This window comes from Stegodyphus dumicola, chromosome X1 (assembly GCF_044657685.1).
Source record: "Stegodyphus dumicola isolate Sdum_Otavi_A_Nest chromosome X1, ASM4465768v1".
NCBI classification, from domain to species: domain Eukaryota; kingdom Metazoa; phylum Arthropoda; class Arachnida; order Araneae; family Eresidae; genus Stegodyphus; species Stegodyphus dumicola.
Genome location: NC_140780.1, coordinates 106,226,027 through 106,240,591, shown reverse-complemented (window position 1 = coordinate 106,240,591; position 14,565 = coordinate 106,226,027). Strand labels below are relative to the sequence as shown.

General features: G+C 32.5%; 1 protein-coding gene across 3 annotated transcripts in view; it reads right to left on the bottom strand.

Moving 5' to 3' along the window:
* The window catches only part of LOC118181674 (uncharacterized), a 37,204-nt gene extending 22,985 nt beyond the window's left edge, over positions 1-14,219 (bottom strand). For 2 of the 3 annotated variants that reach the window (XR_004756926.2, XM_035350857.2), the window contains exon 1: positions 13,253-14,219. Coding sequence is in view for 1 of the 3 variants with exons in the window: in XM_035350857.2 (XP_035206748.1) it covers positions 13,253-13,991 (739 nt within the window). In the remaining 2 variants the exon portion in view is untranslated. Of the gene's footprint in view, positions 1-12,410; positions 12,900-13,252 lie in introns of those variants that run through there. The other variant, XR_004756927.2, reaches the window with a different exon arrangement.
* Between the last annotated feature and the right edge of the window lie 346 nt (positions 14,220-14,565).

The following is a 14,565-nucleotide window of genomic DNA, read 5'->3' as shown; positions in this document are numbered from 1 at the left end:
GGAATTTGGTATACGTTTCAGTGAAAGTAAACGTGCATGGCAATAATTTAAGTATTTGACACTAAGTATTTGTAACCATTTTTAATGTTTGCGGTATAAATTCGTTGGTGACGTTTATAATATAATAGATAATTTAGAGGTAAAAGTTTTTGGATATTTTATTTATTTTATACGTGGAAATGTTCATCCTTGGAAAGGGTATATATTTTTTCGCGATCAGGTAATTTCATATATGTTCTTTTTACCGGATTTAAAGATTCACAAAATTTTCATGCATTTTCGTGAAATTTTTCTAATTTATGAGAAAAAAGCAGTGTACATGGATATAGTGAAGAGTGTGCGCAATGCCATTTTTGTGCAATTCTGGGATGTTTTTTTAAGTAAAAATAAGTCGACGTGTACATGGTTTATGTGTAATCGATTCTGAAAAACACGGCAAGGAGTTTGCGATTCTGCACTTTTTCCCAATTTGGCAGTTAATATTTGTCATGATTAAGCAGTTTTGTACCATAAAATTTCTAGCATAAGTGTAATTCGGATAGCAGATTGTTGGAAAAAGTGTTCAGTAGGCAGTTTTCGGATAACCGGCTCTTGGCGACCTCGCTACGGCGGCCGGTGGTGGCGATTTCCGCCAAACCCGGCTACCCACCCCGACAACTTTCTGCTGACGTTTAGGTTACTATAGAATCCGGAGTATCGGGAGGGATTTAGGGAAAACTTCTGTGTGCTCATATTGAAGGTCACGTGACCATTTTTCTTCGCTTCTGCTGCGTGGTTAGAAGTTGAGAAGTTTGTCTCCTACTTGATCGGAGCGTAGGTAAATAAATAATAGTGTTAAATGCGAATTAAAACCGATAATTATAAATAAATAATAATGTTAAATGCGAATTAAAACCGATAATTATAAATAAATAATAATGTTAAATGCGAATTAAACCCGATAATTATAAATAAATAATAATGGTAAATGCGAATTAAAACCGATAATTATAAATAAATAATAATGTTAAATGGGAATTAAAACCGATAATTATAAATAAATAATAATGTAATTAATTATTATTATAAATAATAATGTTAAATGGGAATTAAAACCGATAATTATAAATAAATAATAATGTAATTAATTATTATTTTTATATGTTTTTTTCCCTTTTGCTTTTCATTTCTTACATATATACGGATAATTAAATATAATAAGATTAATTATTATTTTTATGTTTTTCCCTTTTGCTTTTCATTTTTTACATATATTGTTCGTAATTGGAGTTTCAATAAAAAAAATTTAAATTCCCTTTTGCTTTTCATTTTTATTTTTAGAATTAAAACGGATAATTAAATAAATGATAAATTATTAATGTAAATAATAAATTAATGTATGTAAATTCGGTGTCTCCTACTTGATCGGAGCGTACGCAAATAAAAAGGCGACCCACCCTTTAAGGAAATGTTCCTCTTTTTGCAATCACAACTCGAAAATTATAAATCAGAGAAGTAACTAGGCAGGATTCTGATACTTAATTTGGAATGAACTTTGCAAGTCATTCCGTAGTGTTTAATTTTTTTCATATCTCGAATCTCTTACTATCATTAAATAAGGAAGAAATTGCAGGTTTAAATGTATAGTTCTCACAATGTAATAAACGACAGTACTTGCAACCTGTGCAGTCGCACGAAGAGGCATGGTTAGGGACAGAAAAAGTTTGGATTTAGAAGTACGATTAACATTACCAAATGGCAAAGTTAAAGGCAGATAGATTTTTTCTCTGTTATTTACACTAATAAGCGGGAGGGCAAGAATGCCTTTCTAATTGTTATTTGAAATTAAATTTTACAATTTACTTTACTTTTGCTTTTAATTTACTTTCTACAGCATTCAGTACGTGAAACCGTCAATAATAATATAATAATGATAATAAAAATGGTATCACACAACTAAAAGTATATACTACTTCGTAAATTTCGATAAATTAATTACTGAAAATATTAAGCATATCAATGGCAGCGTTGGACCTAATAGTTTTAAGTTGCATTTCAACATTTGAAAGAACGCGAATTACATTGCTATTTTCACCACACAAACGAATGGAATATTTCAGAAAAGAATTCTCCCCCGTTATTACAATATTTCAATAATTTTCGCAAATTAAAAAATTTATTTAATACGTTTTAATAATAAATGAAGCGATTTTCACTCATATAATCCCTTTGTACATTACTATCTTTCATTTCAGAACAACTGCATAACTTTTCTAAGACATAAATAGCTTCCGTTAATATCTGTTCCCATACATTATATTTATTTTTTTATATTTTTGTCTTTAATAAATTAATGATAGATAGATAAAAAAATTGATACTGCTTAATTTATAAGCAGCATGAAAACTGGAAATCTGAGGTCATTAATTTCCGAGACATTAATAGTTTTTTAAGATGCAAATAAAGCAGATAACAATAATCATAAATATTAATGCTCCTAAAATATATCCGCATAACCTAACTGATTTTTGCTTTTTGATCCACCACAAACCTATTTTCATTAAATGAAGTTTTGCGCATTTCTCTGCAAAGTACGCAAAACTTGTTTCATACAACTTTATTTTAACTAAACGTTATACTTGTTTAGGGAAGTATAAAACAAGTATTTATGTGTACTACTTTTAAAATCCATGTGACAGAGTGTGAGTTCTCATCTTGAAATATACGTTGTGTCGATGAGCTTAACTACAAATTATTAAACATTTCTGGCAAAATGCCAAAAATTAAAAACAAAATTTTTTAAACACGTCCTGCGCTGTATCTGCAGGATCTATCAATCAATCAATCGACTCGACAATCAAAAATCAATCGACTTGAATGGAGCTCACCAACATGTAAAAAGCGTTTCTATTAATATGCAAGATATGAGAAAGAAGTTTGAAGACATTATGAAAGAAGCAGAGTTTTGAATATACAATTCTTGTATATTCACAAAAATACAAATATACAAATTTATATACAAATTTTATATTCAAATTTTTGTAAATAAAATAAATGGGACATAGAAACTAAATTTGAAAAATAGAAGAAAATAAAAACAAGAAAATATTGATGAGTTATGTGAGGATAACAGGCTTGAAAATTCCGAAATGTCTTTTAAAGTAACAGTTTTTTTATGCTGCTCTTGACATTTTAAATACTCAGTTAAAATACAGAATGACTGGAATAACAAAAATCGCAATGATGTTTTCATTTTTGGAATTTAAATTTCTGTATTTGTCATTGTTAACAAATACGGAAATTATTAATAACTAGGGGGCTAAAGCCCGCTTTTAATTGTTGACGTGTATAAGAGCTCCTATGTTAAATATCACCGTTATGCCATAGTTGGACCGAACTACTAGGGTTCAGCGGTTTTGCGCGGGTTCCCCCTGCTTTATTCCCGTGCGCATCCAGAAGATACTGCATACACGTCACACATGCGTAAAATCATGAAAACACATAAGCAGGCAGCCCGCTCGCCGGGATTCGAACTTTGGACCGAACTACCTGTGTTCAGCGGATTTGCGCGGTCTGCGCCCGCTTTATTCACTTGTGCATCCAGAAGATACTGCATTCCCAATACACATGTGGAAAATCACTGAAACACATATAGAGTCAGCCCGTTGGCCGGGATTCAAAAGTTGGACCGAACTACCAGCGTTTAACGGTTTTGACCGGGTTACGCCTGCTTTATTCACGTATTCATCCAGAAGATACTCCGCACACAATACACATGCGTAAAATCACGAAAACACCCATGCAGCCAACCCGCTAGCCGGTATTCGTAAGTTGGACCGAACAACCAGCGTTCAACGGTTTTTCGCGGGATTCATCCACTTTATTCACCTATGCATCCAGAAGATACTGCATACACGGTACACATACGTAAAATCACCCAAACACCCATGGACCCAGCCTGTTTTCCGGGATTCGAAAGTTGGACCGAACTACCAGCGTTAAACGGTTTTGCGCGAGCTGCACCCGCTTTATTCACGTATGCATCCAGAAGATACTGCAAACATCATACACATGCGGAAAATCAAGAAAACACGCATTCAGCCAGCCCGTTAGCCGGGATTTGAACGTTGGACCGAATTACCAGTGTTCAGCGGTCTAAGCGGGCTGCGCCCGCTTTATTCACATATGCATCCACAACATACTTCATAAACGTTACACATGCGGAAAATCACGAATATTTGTCATTGTTAACAAATACGGAAATTATTAATAATGTTTCAAAAATACAGAAAAAAATATAAAGAAGACTTTGCTAATGTACTGGAAGTACAACTTTTATTATTTATAAATACTTTCAGAACAGATATCCAAAATTTGAAATCCGTTAAGGATTTAGCTAAATTAGCAATGGTAAAATACTATGACATGACAAGCAGTTAATCGGGAGTGCAATTAACTTATATTGTATTTATCATTCATTATCTGTAACCAAAGTCACGAGCGAGAGGTCATTTTCAATAATAAAAACATATTTAAGAAACACTATGATACAAGATCGGTTGTTAAACCTATCACTATTGAGCGTTGAAGTTGACTTGGCTGTGAAAATGGACGTCCAGGTATTGATAAATAATTTTGCGGAAATGAAGGTTAGGAGACGCAAATTTTAATAAAAAAGATTTTTGTCTTTATGATGAATTTCGGTCACCAGTGTTATAATTACACTTATTGAGGGGGGGGAATTAGAGAAGAACAGCAGTACGGGCTGAGGGAAAATGAAAAAGAAACAGGAAAAATCTTTAGCATTCATGTTTTTTTATAAAAATGATGTATTCAAGTAGTTTAGTGTACCAAAAGGATTTTTAAAAGGACAGCAAAAATATTACATATTTTCTACTAAAATTGTATATTCAAATAGTTTTCTTTATGAAGTTTATGATAAATATGTTTTATATTTAACAAATGTACTTGTATATTATTGCATAAATTATGTTCGTAAGTTGAGTAAAATCACAGAGTACTATCTATTGATGTAATATTTTTTCTGTACGTTTATCAATTATCTTGTCTGTCAATATCAATTATCTATCACTCACATAAAAAGTCTTAAATTACAGAATTAAAATCATCTGACGTCAAATACCCAGACTAAAGCAAATTTGCATTTCACCAGTTAGCAAAGGGGAAATATTTTCCTTTTTATTCTTTCTTCATATTACATAACTTTCAAATGGTTCCCTGAGAACGTGCTTTTATTTTTTAACAATTAATCCAGATGTGATAAAAATCACGAAAACATTGGCTCCAGGAATCCTTGATTTTTTTTTTTAACTTTTCACGTTTTTTTCTTTAGTTTAATTTTTATTTTTAAGCACATTAAATTTATTGGTTTAGGAACCCAGGAAATTATTTTGCATACGGGACCAAGAATTCTAGTTACACCACTGTCTATAATGTATATATGCGTAGCTAGTATATGTGTAATGAGATGAACTACCAGTGCTTACATACTTTACCACCAGGCCACTGCTGAACCCTTCATTAATTAATGACATAATCACACAAAGCCACGCATTTACACACAACTCCTGAACATAACAAGCAACCAGCGCATTAGCGGGATTCGAACTTCGGACAGAACTACCAGTGCTCACACACTTTACCGACAGGCCGCTGCTGAAATCTTCATTAATTACATAATCACACAAAGCCATGCATTTACACACAACTCGTGAACATAACAAGCAACCGGCGCATTAGCGGGATTCGAACTTCGGACAAAACTACCAGTGCTCACACACTTTACCGGCAGGCCGCTGCTGAAATCTTCATTAATTAATTACATAATCACACAAAGCCACGCATTTACACACAACTCGTGAACATAACAAGCAACCGCCGCATTAGCGGGATTCGAACTTCGGACAGAACTACCAGTGCTTACACACTTTACCGCCAGGCCGCTGCTGAAATCTTCATTAATTAATTACATAATCACACAAAGCCACGCATTTACACACAACTCGTGAACATAACAACCAACCCAATTATTCTACACTTATTATAATATTCTATAATTATTCACATTATTTAAGTGATATGATTCATTAGTGTAATTGTACTGGCTCGTATACACATGAGGAAAACCATGAAATTTCCAATGCAGCCAGGGCAATATGAAAGACAAAAAAATGTAACAAATAACCAACAATTAAAGGTTACCAATAATAGTGTACAACAGAGATGTATACCTCTCGCCAACTGAAAACAATTGTTAAATTCAATGGAAATGAATTTTCAAAATCAACAGACATGCGGTCTTTAAATTTTGTACATCCGAACTGTCTTCTCTCTTAAGCAGCAATGTGACAAAACATTTAAAAGAAGAGCATATCTTTAGAATTTCCGACAGACAGTCTTGCGCCGAACAGTGTTGCCATTGCTCGCTTAGAAATCGTCGAGTTTCTTAATCAAAAACACATAAATGCTTTACAAAATGTTAAATAGTTAATAAAACAAATTACAAATTTGAGCTTTCAGATGCCCATATTCGGGTGGTGACGTACATTCAAAATTTCATAGCTGTAGGTACCGTTGTTTTATCACAGTATCTGCATAAATGTTATGTACGTTAAACATACGTATATTTATGCTGATTCTTTATTATTAAATATCTTTAAATATAACACACAGCGATAATATTCGGTAGAAACAGTTCAACGCAAAATGCGAAAACGAAATTAATAGCCCTTCTGGGCTAATGCGCTTTGGGATAAAAACGCAAAAATAGAACATAACAGCTTTCATTGTCAGTGCTTTAAAAAAAAAAAAAAAAAAAAAAAGATAGGCCTTATTTAATTTAATAAAATCGAAAAGTTGAGCAAGTTGCATATTTTTGAGAGGATAAATATGCCACGAAACCTTCAAAATCATTTTTAGTTCATCACGCACGCATATCTGCACACAAAAATAACAATATCTATTATTCTTCTGCATCTCTGTTTAAAAATGTTTTAAAAAAACATATGTACCGAAAAACATTTATTTGTAAAGTAAAATATTTTTTTTTTCGAAAATATTTTAAATAAATTTTAAAAAGAAGATTTTTCGCGATCATATTTTGCCGCGGTTAAGCCCGTGCAGCTGTCTGTCTGTCTGTCAGGTACTGAAAAAAATCAGTACCTCGGTACTTAAGTGAAAACGTGGTTTGGACTTTGCCAAAGCTAAGTTTACTTTTAATCTATTTTCATCCATTACATTTTTTAATATTATTTTTGACTTGAAATTTGTTTTAATACTTTGTTTTCATAGATACATATCATTACTATTATTTTTATTTTCCTTTTTTTTTTTTTTTTTTTTTTGTAACAGTACTTTCTAGTTTGAACTTTTCACTTCTCTATCTTCCTATAATGAACTAATATTGTTTAATTAAATTTATAATTACTTTTCATCTTTATTAAACTTTTTTATTTCTGATAGTTTTGACTTTTGCATAATTGCCAAGTTTCTGAAATTTCTAACAATAAATTTCATTAAACTATTTCTGTCACTGTACTGACTTTTTTGAATATGGCTTCTTTGCATGAAAAACTGGAATATTTCTGTTTAATTACTGACATGCATTTAATTAATACAGAGGCAGCTGCACTCGAGTTTGCCACCGATGCTGGACTTCTTCCCAGAGAGGATGAGGCACCACCTTGCCCCAAGTGCCAGGCACCGATGAGAAGCAACAAGAGAAAGGAATCAAAGCTCGGATGGCGTTGGGTCTGCAGCCTGAGAAATCGCAACAACTGCTCTGGCATGATTAACCCCATTGAAAATACATTTTTTGAAGGTACAAAAATCCCAATAAGGGAAGCTTTAGTCATAACTGTGCACTTTGTTCTAGATCACAGTTTCAGTTACATAAATCAGCAGCTAAAGCTATGGAGGGAAAAGCAAAAATTACCAGTAATTGCAAATGAGACTATTGTTGACTTTTTATCATATTGTCGTGAGGTATGTGAAATTTTTGCCTTTCATCATAGCAGAATGTTAGGTGGTAAAGGAAAATCTATATTAATTGATGAAACATTTTTGACCCGCCGCAAGTACAACCGCGGCAGGGTAACCAAAAATATGACCATCGTAGTTTTAGGCATCTACTGTCGAGAAGACAAAGAAGGATTATTTTTCAAGGTTAAAGGAAAAAGCAAAAGGCATTTGTGGCCTTACATTAAACGTCATGTTCACCCAGAAACCACCTTCATATACACTGACTCTGCTCCACAATATAAAAGGATAGAAAATTTATTTCCGGCAGCAACACATAAAACTACCAATTACAAGAAAGGTAAATATGTGTCTTTTTTTTTTAATGAGTGACATTTTTTTTTTTTCCATCCTTAACATTCATTAATCCTTTATTTACAGGCGTATTCGTAGATCCCGATGATAAACAGAACACTATAAATGATCTTGAGGGTGAAAACAAACTTTTTAAGAGGTCTATAAAGAGCAAGAGAACAGATGATATTTGCACGCAGTACATGGCTGTACATTGTTACAGGCGGTTCCGCTTGAAGCCCTTTACTTATGATGGAGAAAGACTTGCTCAGTTTCTACAGGACATTAAAGCTGTGTATCCAGGCCATGGAAAAGTCAGCCTTGAACTTAAAATGTTGGACGAACCAACATCAGAAAGCGAAGGAATTGAGGACCTGATGCCTCCAAAGAAATCAGCCCGACAAGATGATGATATACCATTCATTCAGGAAGATGATGATAAATGGGATAAAAGCAACAAATATAACTTTATTTTTGACATAATTTATTTATTTACATATATATATATACATACAAAAATTGCATTTAAATATTAAATTACATACCATTATAATCCATGTGCTTATTTTTCAGAGTAAGGGAACACAGACCAAGTTTTAAAACTGGAATAAATGATAAGAAAAGCATACAAGTAAATTGTTTACTATAATTTGTGTAAATGTTCAGATGGTCCACAAATTTTGATTTAATACCTTTTTGTTTTTCACTACATGAAATTGTTATTTTTTATTTCCTTTTAGAATTCAACCAAAAAACAGAGCCCAGAAAACAAAAGGATGGAAATGTTGCGAAAATGTTGCATATCTTTTACAGAAAAATATGAATATGGTAAATGTGTATTTCAATTATTCTCAACTTTTATTTTGACGTGAGAGCTATTCTTTATATATTTTGTTATTCCTTCATTAAAATAAACTTTCTTTCACAGCTGCAGATCCAAAATGTCATGAAATACTATGACAGAGGTAAGACAAAATTTTAACCATTCACAGCTTATGTTTCAAATTAATGCTTCACTTTATTTTAATACTACTCCTTCAGTAAAAGCAACTGTAAAATTTATTTAGTTATTATTAGTATAAGTTTACCTACTTATTTTTCAGTAAAAAAAACTTTATTGCAAATTAGGTAATCCAAAAAAATAAATAAAAGAAAGAAAACTAATTTTGACAGATAAATTGACAAACATAGAGGTGAGTTGATTAATTTAAAGGTTTCCAGCCTACTTCTTACCAGAAAACATTTTATTGTTAAGGATAATTTATCACCCCTTTCAGGTAAAGAATATTGCAGAAATGAGAAATGAATCATGGAAAGAAATGAATCTTCAGTCAGAAAATATACAGGTGAATTCATTACTTTTAATGTTTCCAGCCTGTTTATTTTAATTATGTATTTTCATACTACGTTTAGTATTTTAATTTTACCGTTTATTTATTATTTTAAATATAAGGATTCAATCTTACATTATTAACTTCTTAAACTTGCCACCCTTTTGTGGTAATTGTGTATTTTTGTACTATGTTCAATTATTATTTTCTAGTTAAAAAGAGTATGTAGTTAACAAAAGATTAAAACTAAACAACAGAAAGAACACTTTTAGAAAAAATATTAAAACACTTAATAAAAGTGTTTATATATACGCTAACTTATGTTTTCATTATCGTAACCTTGTTTAGTTATCTTGTATTATGAATATGCATAATATGGATATTTTGTTTAGGGACTTCAAAAATAACATTTTGCTGCCACTTAGACGAGGGAAGAAGCAGATGGAGAAATCAACTCGGATGACAAACCCAGTACCTGGGGGTATAGCCAGGTTTTTCTTTCAAGAAACACATCCGAGTTGAAACGACTGATGCGGGCCACATTTGAAAGCGAAGGAACTGAGCAACTGCTGCCACCGCAGGAAATCTCGATGATCATGAAATTTAAAATCTTGTTTACTTATCTTGTATTTTGAATATGCATAATATGGATATTTTGTTTAGGGACTTCAAAAATAACATTTTGCTGCCACTTAGACGAGGGAAGAAGCAGATGGAGAAATCAACTCGGATGACAAACCCAGTACCTGGGGGTATAGCCAGGTTTTTCTTTCAAGAAACACATCCGAGTTGAAACGACTGATGCGGGCCACACCTGAAAGCGAAGGAACTGAGCAACTGCTGCCACCGCAGGAAATCTCGACGATCATGAAATTTAAAATCTTGTTTACTTATCTTGTATTTTGAATATGCATAATATGGATATTTTGTTTAGGGACTTCAAAAATAACATTTTGCTGCCACTTAGACGAGGGAAGAAGCAGATGGAGAAATCAACTCGGATGACAAACCCAGTACCTGGGGGTATAGCCAGGTTTTTCTTTCAAGAAACACATCCAAGTTGAAACGACTGATGCGGGCCACACCTGAAAACGAAGGAACTGAGCAACTGCTGCCACCACAGGAAATCTCGACGATCATGAAATTTAAAATCTTGTTTATTTATCTCGTATTCTGAACATATATAACGTGGATATTTTCTCTACAAAAAACTCCAAATAGTGAACTGCCAAGTAATACTGCTGAAAACTGCAAAATGTGGTGCTGAATGGTAAGTAATATAAAATATATGTGTACACATTAAAATTAGAGGATTATGGCTCCTGGCGAAACCTCGTAAAAAAAAACGCATCAGGATTCCTACCTCCTAGTCTTACACGCACTAGCTTAAAAATTGGGATTATTTGTAACTATTTTGTTTCACTAATACCATTAATCACATTTCTTACTGTTTCTATTTTTTTTATCAAATTTAGATTTAATTAAAAATCACTTTAACCTGCATGTAACGTCAAGTAAGGTGAAAATAGATAGTGCCTATTTTTTAAACGAAATTATATGATAATACCCGCATAAATATTTTTTTATAATTGATTTAAATATAATTATAAAAACTCTAATTTACAAAATTTGGTAATGCTTCAATTAAAATGAATAGTCAAAAAGCAGAAGAAAAGATTTTTCTTTTTTTAAGTACGTGTAAGTCTTAAGGTGATGTGGAAATGGAATCATTTCTAATTTCAAAATGCAAAATGCTTGTAAAAATTGTTCTTTTTCAGATCTGATGAACAGGCCTCGATCTATAAGAGTGCAGTTCAGTGAAACGAAGTATTGGATTTTAACAAGGAATGAATATATAACAGTTTTTCTTGTGAAAAAATGAAATTTTATAAGTTATCGGCAGAGTCATAGTTACTGTTTTCAGCGCCCAGGGACAACTGAAGATTTTGTGCCCCTCATTCCGACACTACTGGCCAAAAATGGAAAACATTCAACTCTAAAAATTCGTAACATCATTTTGGCTTCCCTTGGATGATGTGCCCACGGACATATGCCCCCTTTCTAGCCCTGGTTATCATATACACAGTTTCGTGTGAACTTGTTGACTGTGAGAACCTGGATACATATTTTCTTGCAAAACTGTGAGAAACTAGATAAAAATTTTCTTGTGAAAAGATGAAACTGTGAGAACCTGGATAAAAATATTCTTGTGAAAAGGTGAAACTGTGAGAACCTGGATAAAAATTTTCTTGTGAAAAAGTGAAATTTTTATATAAATATAAATAACATAATTTAAGAAGACAAAGATTGTACAAGCAATGTCATCTAGGGGTAAGTACCTTCATTTTGCAATATATGTTTACATTGATAAATTAAAAAATATGAAATTCTAGCATATTGAAACATAAGTTAAGAAATATTTGTTTAAATTTATTAATTAAAAAAGGTGAAATTCTTACATATTGAAACAAAAGTTAAGAAATATATGTTTAAATTGATTAATTAAAAGAGTTGAAATTCTTGCATATTGAAAAATAAGTTAAGAAATGTATGTTTAAATTGATTAATTAAAAAAAAGTTGAAATTCTAACACAGGGAAAAATAGAAAATATATGTTCAAATTGATTAATTAATAAAAAAAAATGAGTGCTATATACTGAAAAATAAGTTTCTTAAAAAGAACTTAGCATATATTACAAATACCTTAATAAATGTTCTAATTTTTCATTTCTCATCCATATATATCATGTTTAACTATCATACACTTACCTGCATAACATAATTAATTTAAATGCCAAATAATATAATGCCGAAATTACATGCAAGTCAAATTTTTAGGTTGAAAGCTTTCTTTTAAATCGATTGTTTACAGTTTGAGCATAAGTACTTCTTCGCCCTATAGCGTTTCATGCAAAACATTTCACTCGTTAAAGTACACGTTAATTAAAATTTCTTGTTCTATTACTTTAGACTGAATTACAATTAGTAAGTTATCATATCATGCTTAGTAATATAACATTAACTATGTTGTACAACATTGAAGAAATAGGGAATGTCAGGCGTCATCATGTCAACATGAACAAGGGTAAGTTCAATTTTTCCTTTTGGCAGTTCCGAATTGTTTTCCCTGTCCACTTCCCTCGGATAGGGAAAACAATATTTGGCCGCCATCTTGGATTTCGAAATGCGCTTTTTGGCGCATTTCTGAAATCCAAGATGGCGGCCAAAAACTCGCCAAATTCAGCCAAGAGCCGGGTATCCGAAATGAGCCCAGTAAATAAAAAGAAAAGAAACGTGTCTTTACTTCGTGAAGACAAAATGGCGGTGAAAAAAAAAATAGAAAGTTGCTGTAGCAGAGTTGGTCGCCAAAAAATCGCCAAGTTACCATAATCGAAAGATTAACCTGACTTAATTATTTTTGCCAGCTGTTTTTGGTCTCAGTATTTGTACTGTACTCTAAGATTATTACATTTTGACCTTTTCTGTGAATTCCTTCAACTCTTTCAGGAAAACGCTGTATAACGCTTGTATAACTTGACAATCTCAGAACCTTAAAAACAAGCACATTATTAATACCAAGAAAATTAAAAATTAATATTGATAAAAATTACCTTTCTCCAGTTCCGTACAGTCATTGGCACTACTGCCATTGTCATTATCATGCAAATCATCATCTGCATTCGGTAAGGTTTTTATTTTTTTATCATTATCATCCTTACATATAAGTTCTGAACTAACGTCTGGTAAACTGAGAACAAAATCATCAACATCAGAGCAATCTAAAATAGAATGTCCCTCTGTGAAACATCCGAAGCAGTACTTGATAACTTTAAAATTATATAATGGATTACTGATATTATCAGGAATTTCAATTTTAGTTTGATCTGTTGGAAGTACGAAATCAATTTCCCGCTTACTACTTAACACATGAGCATATTTAGATGAGTTCGGAAGCAAGTAAATTTTACGAATTGTATATATACGACCAAAACATTCAAATATTTCTCTAAGGATATCATCTGTAACATGAGGATAAACACCGTCTATGATGTAGCAGTCCAACAGAAATACGGCTCTCGTGACATACTGACATATAACAAGCTCTTTTTTAATTAAAAGACAAACTGATTCGATGTCAGCTACAAACACCAGATAACACTGAACATGGAGATCAAACATAACACTTTTTATCTTTTTAGGATGTATGTACTTTGATATAGCTTTCACTATTTCTGCAGCGGATATTTTAGAAGGATCCAGTTCTGGGAGTTTTACTACTGCTCTTTTAAAAGTAAAATCGTCTGTTACATCCGGTGAATCATCGGGAGATTCTTGGCTAACGTTCATCATTTATTTTTTTCACACACACACAGGAAATTTTAGGCGAACTGTCAACTTTCAATGTTTGTATGTACACAAGTAAAAAATCAATATAAAACTAATCACATTTCGGTAAACTGGAGACAACAGGCCAACATTATTTTACACAAAACTCTGATTAAAATCACAACAGAACTAATAAAGTCTTTTAAAATCTAGATCATCTTTTTTTTTTAAAAAAAAGAAAAAGAAAAAAAGGTTCACCAGTTAACGATGCTTGGGACTCATTGCTCGCAGAAGATCTTGAGTTGGCGCTAAATAACAGGCGTATCAAGACCAGAAGAATTAAATGCTTATCTTCACTGTCATTGGCTGTATACCACGTGACACTCCCGAAACGTCTGCTTCTACGCTACGAGAGTCGACAGCAAGTTGTGGGCCGCCAGATGTCGCTGCTAGTAAAAAACAGGTCTGCCCGACACCCTATATTCTCTGAGTACGGAAGTTGTCGAAAGCGCGTGAAAAAGTGTTGCCGCGTCGTCAATCAGGGTTGTGCAGTTGACGTACTAAGTAGACAATGGCTTTGTATGTGTTTTCGCTGCTG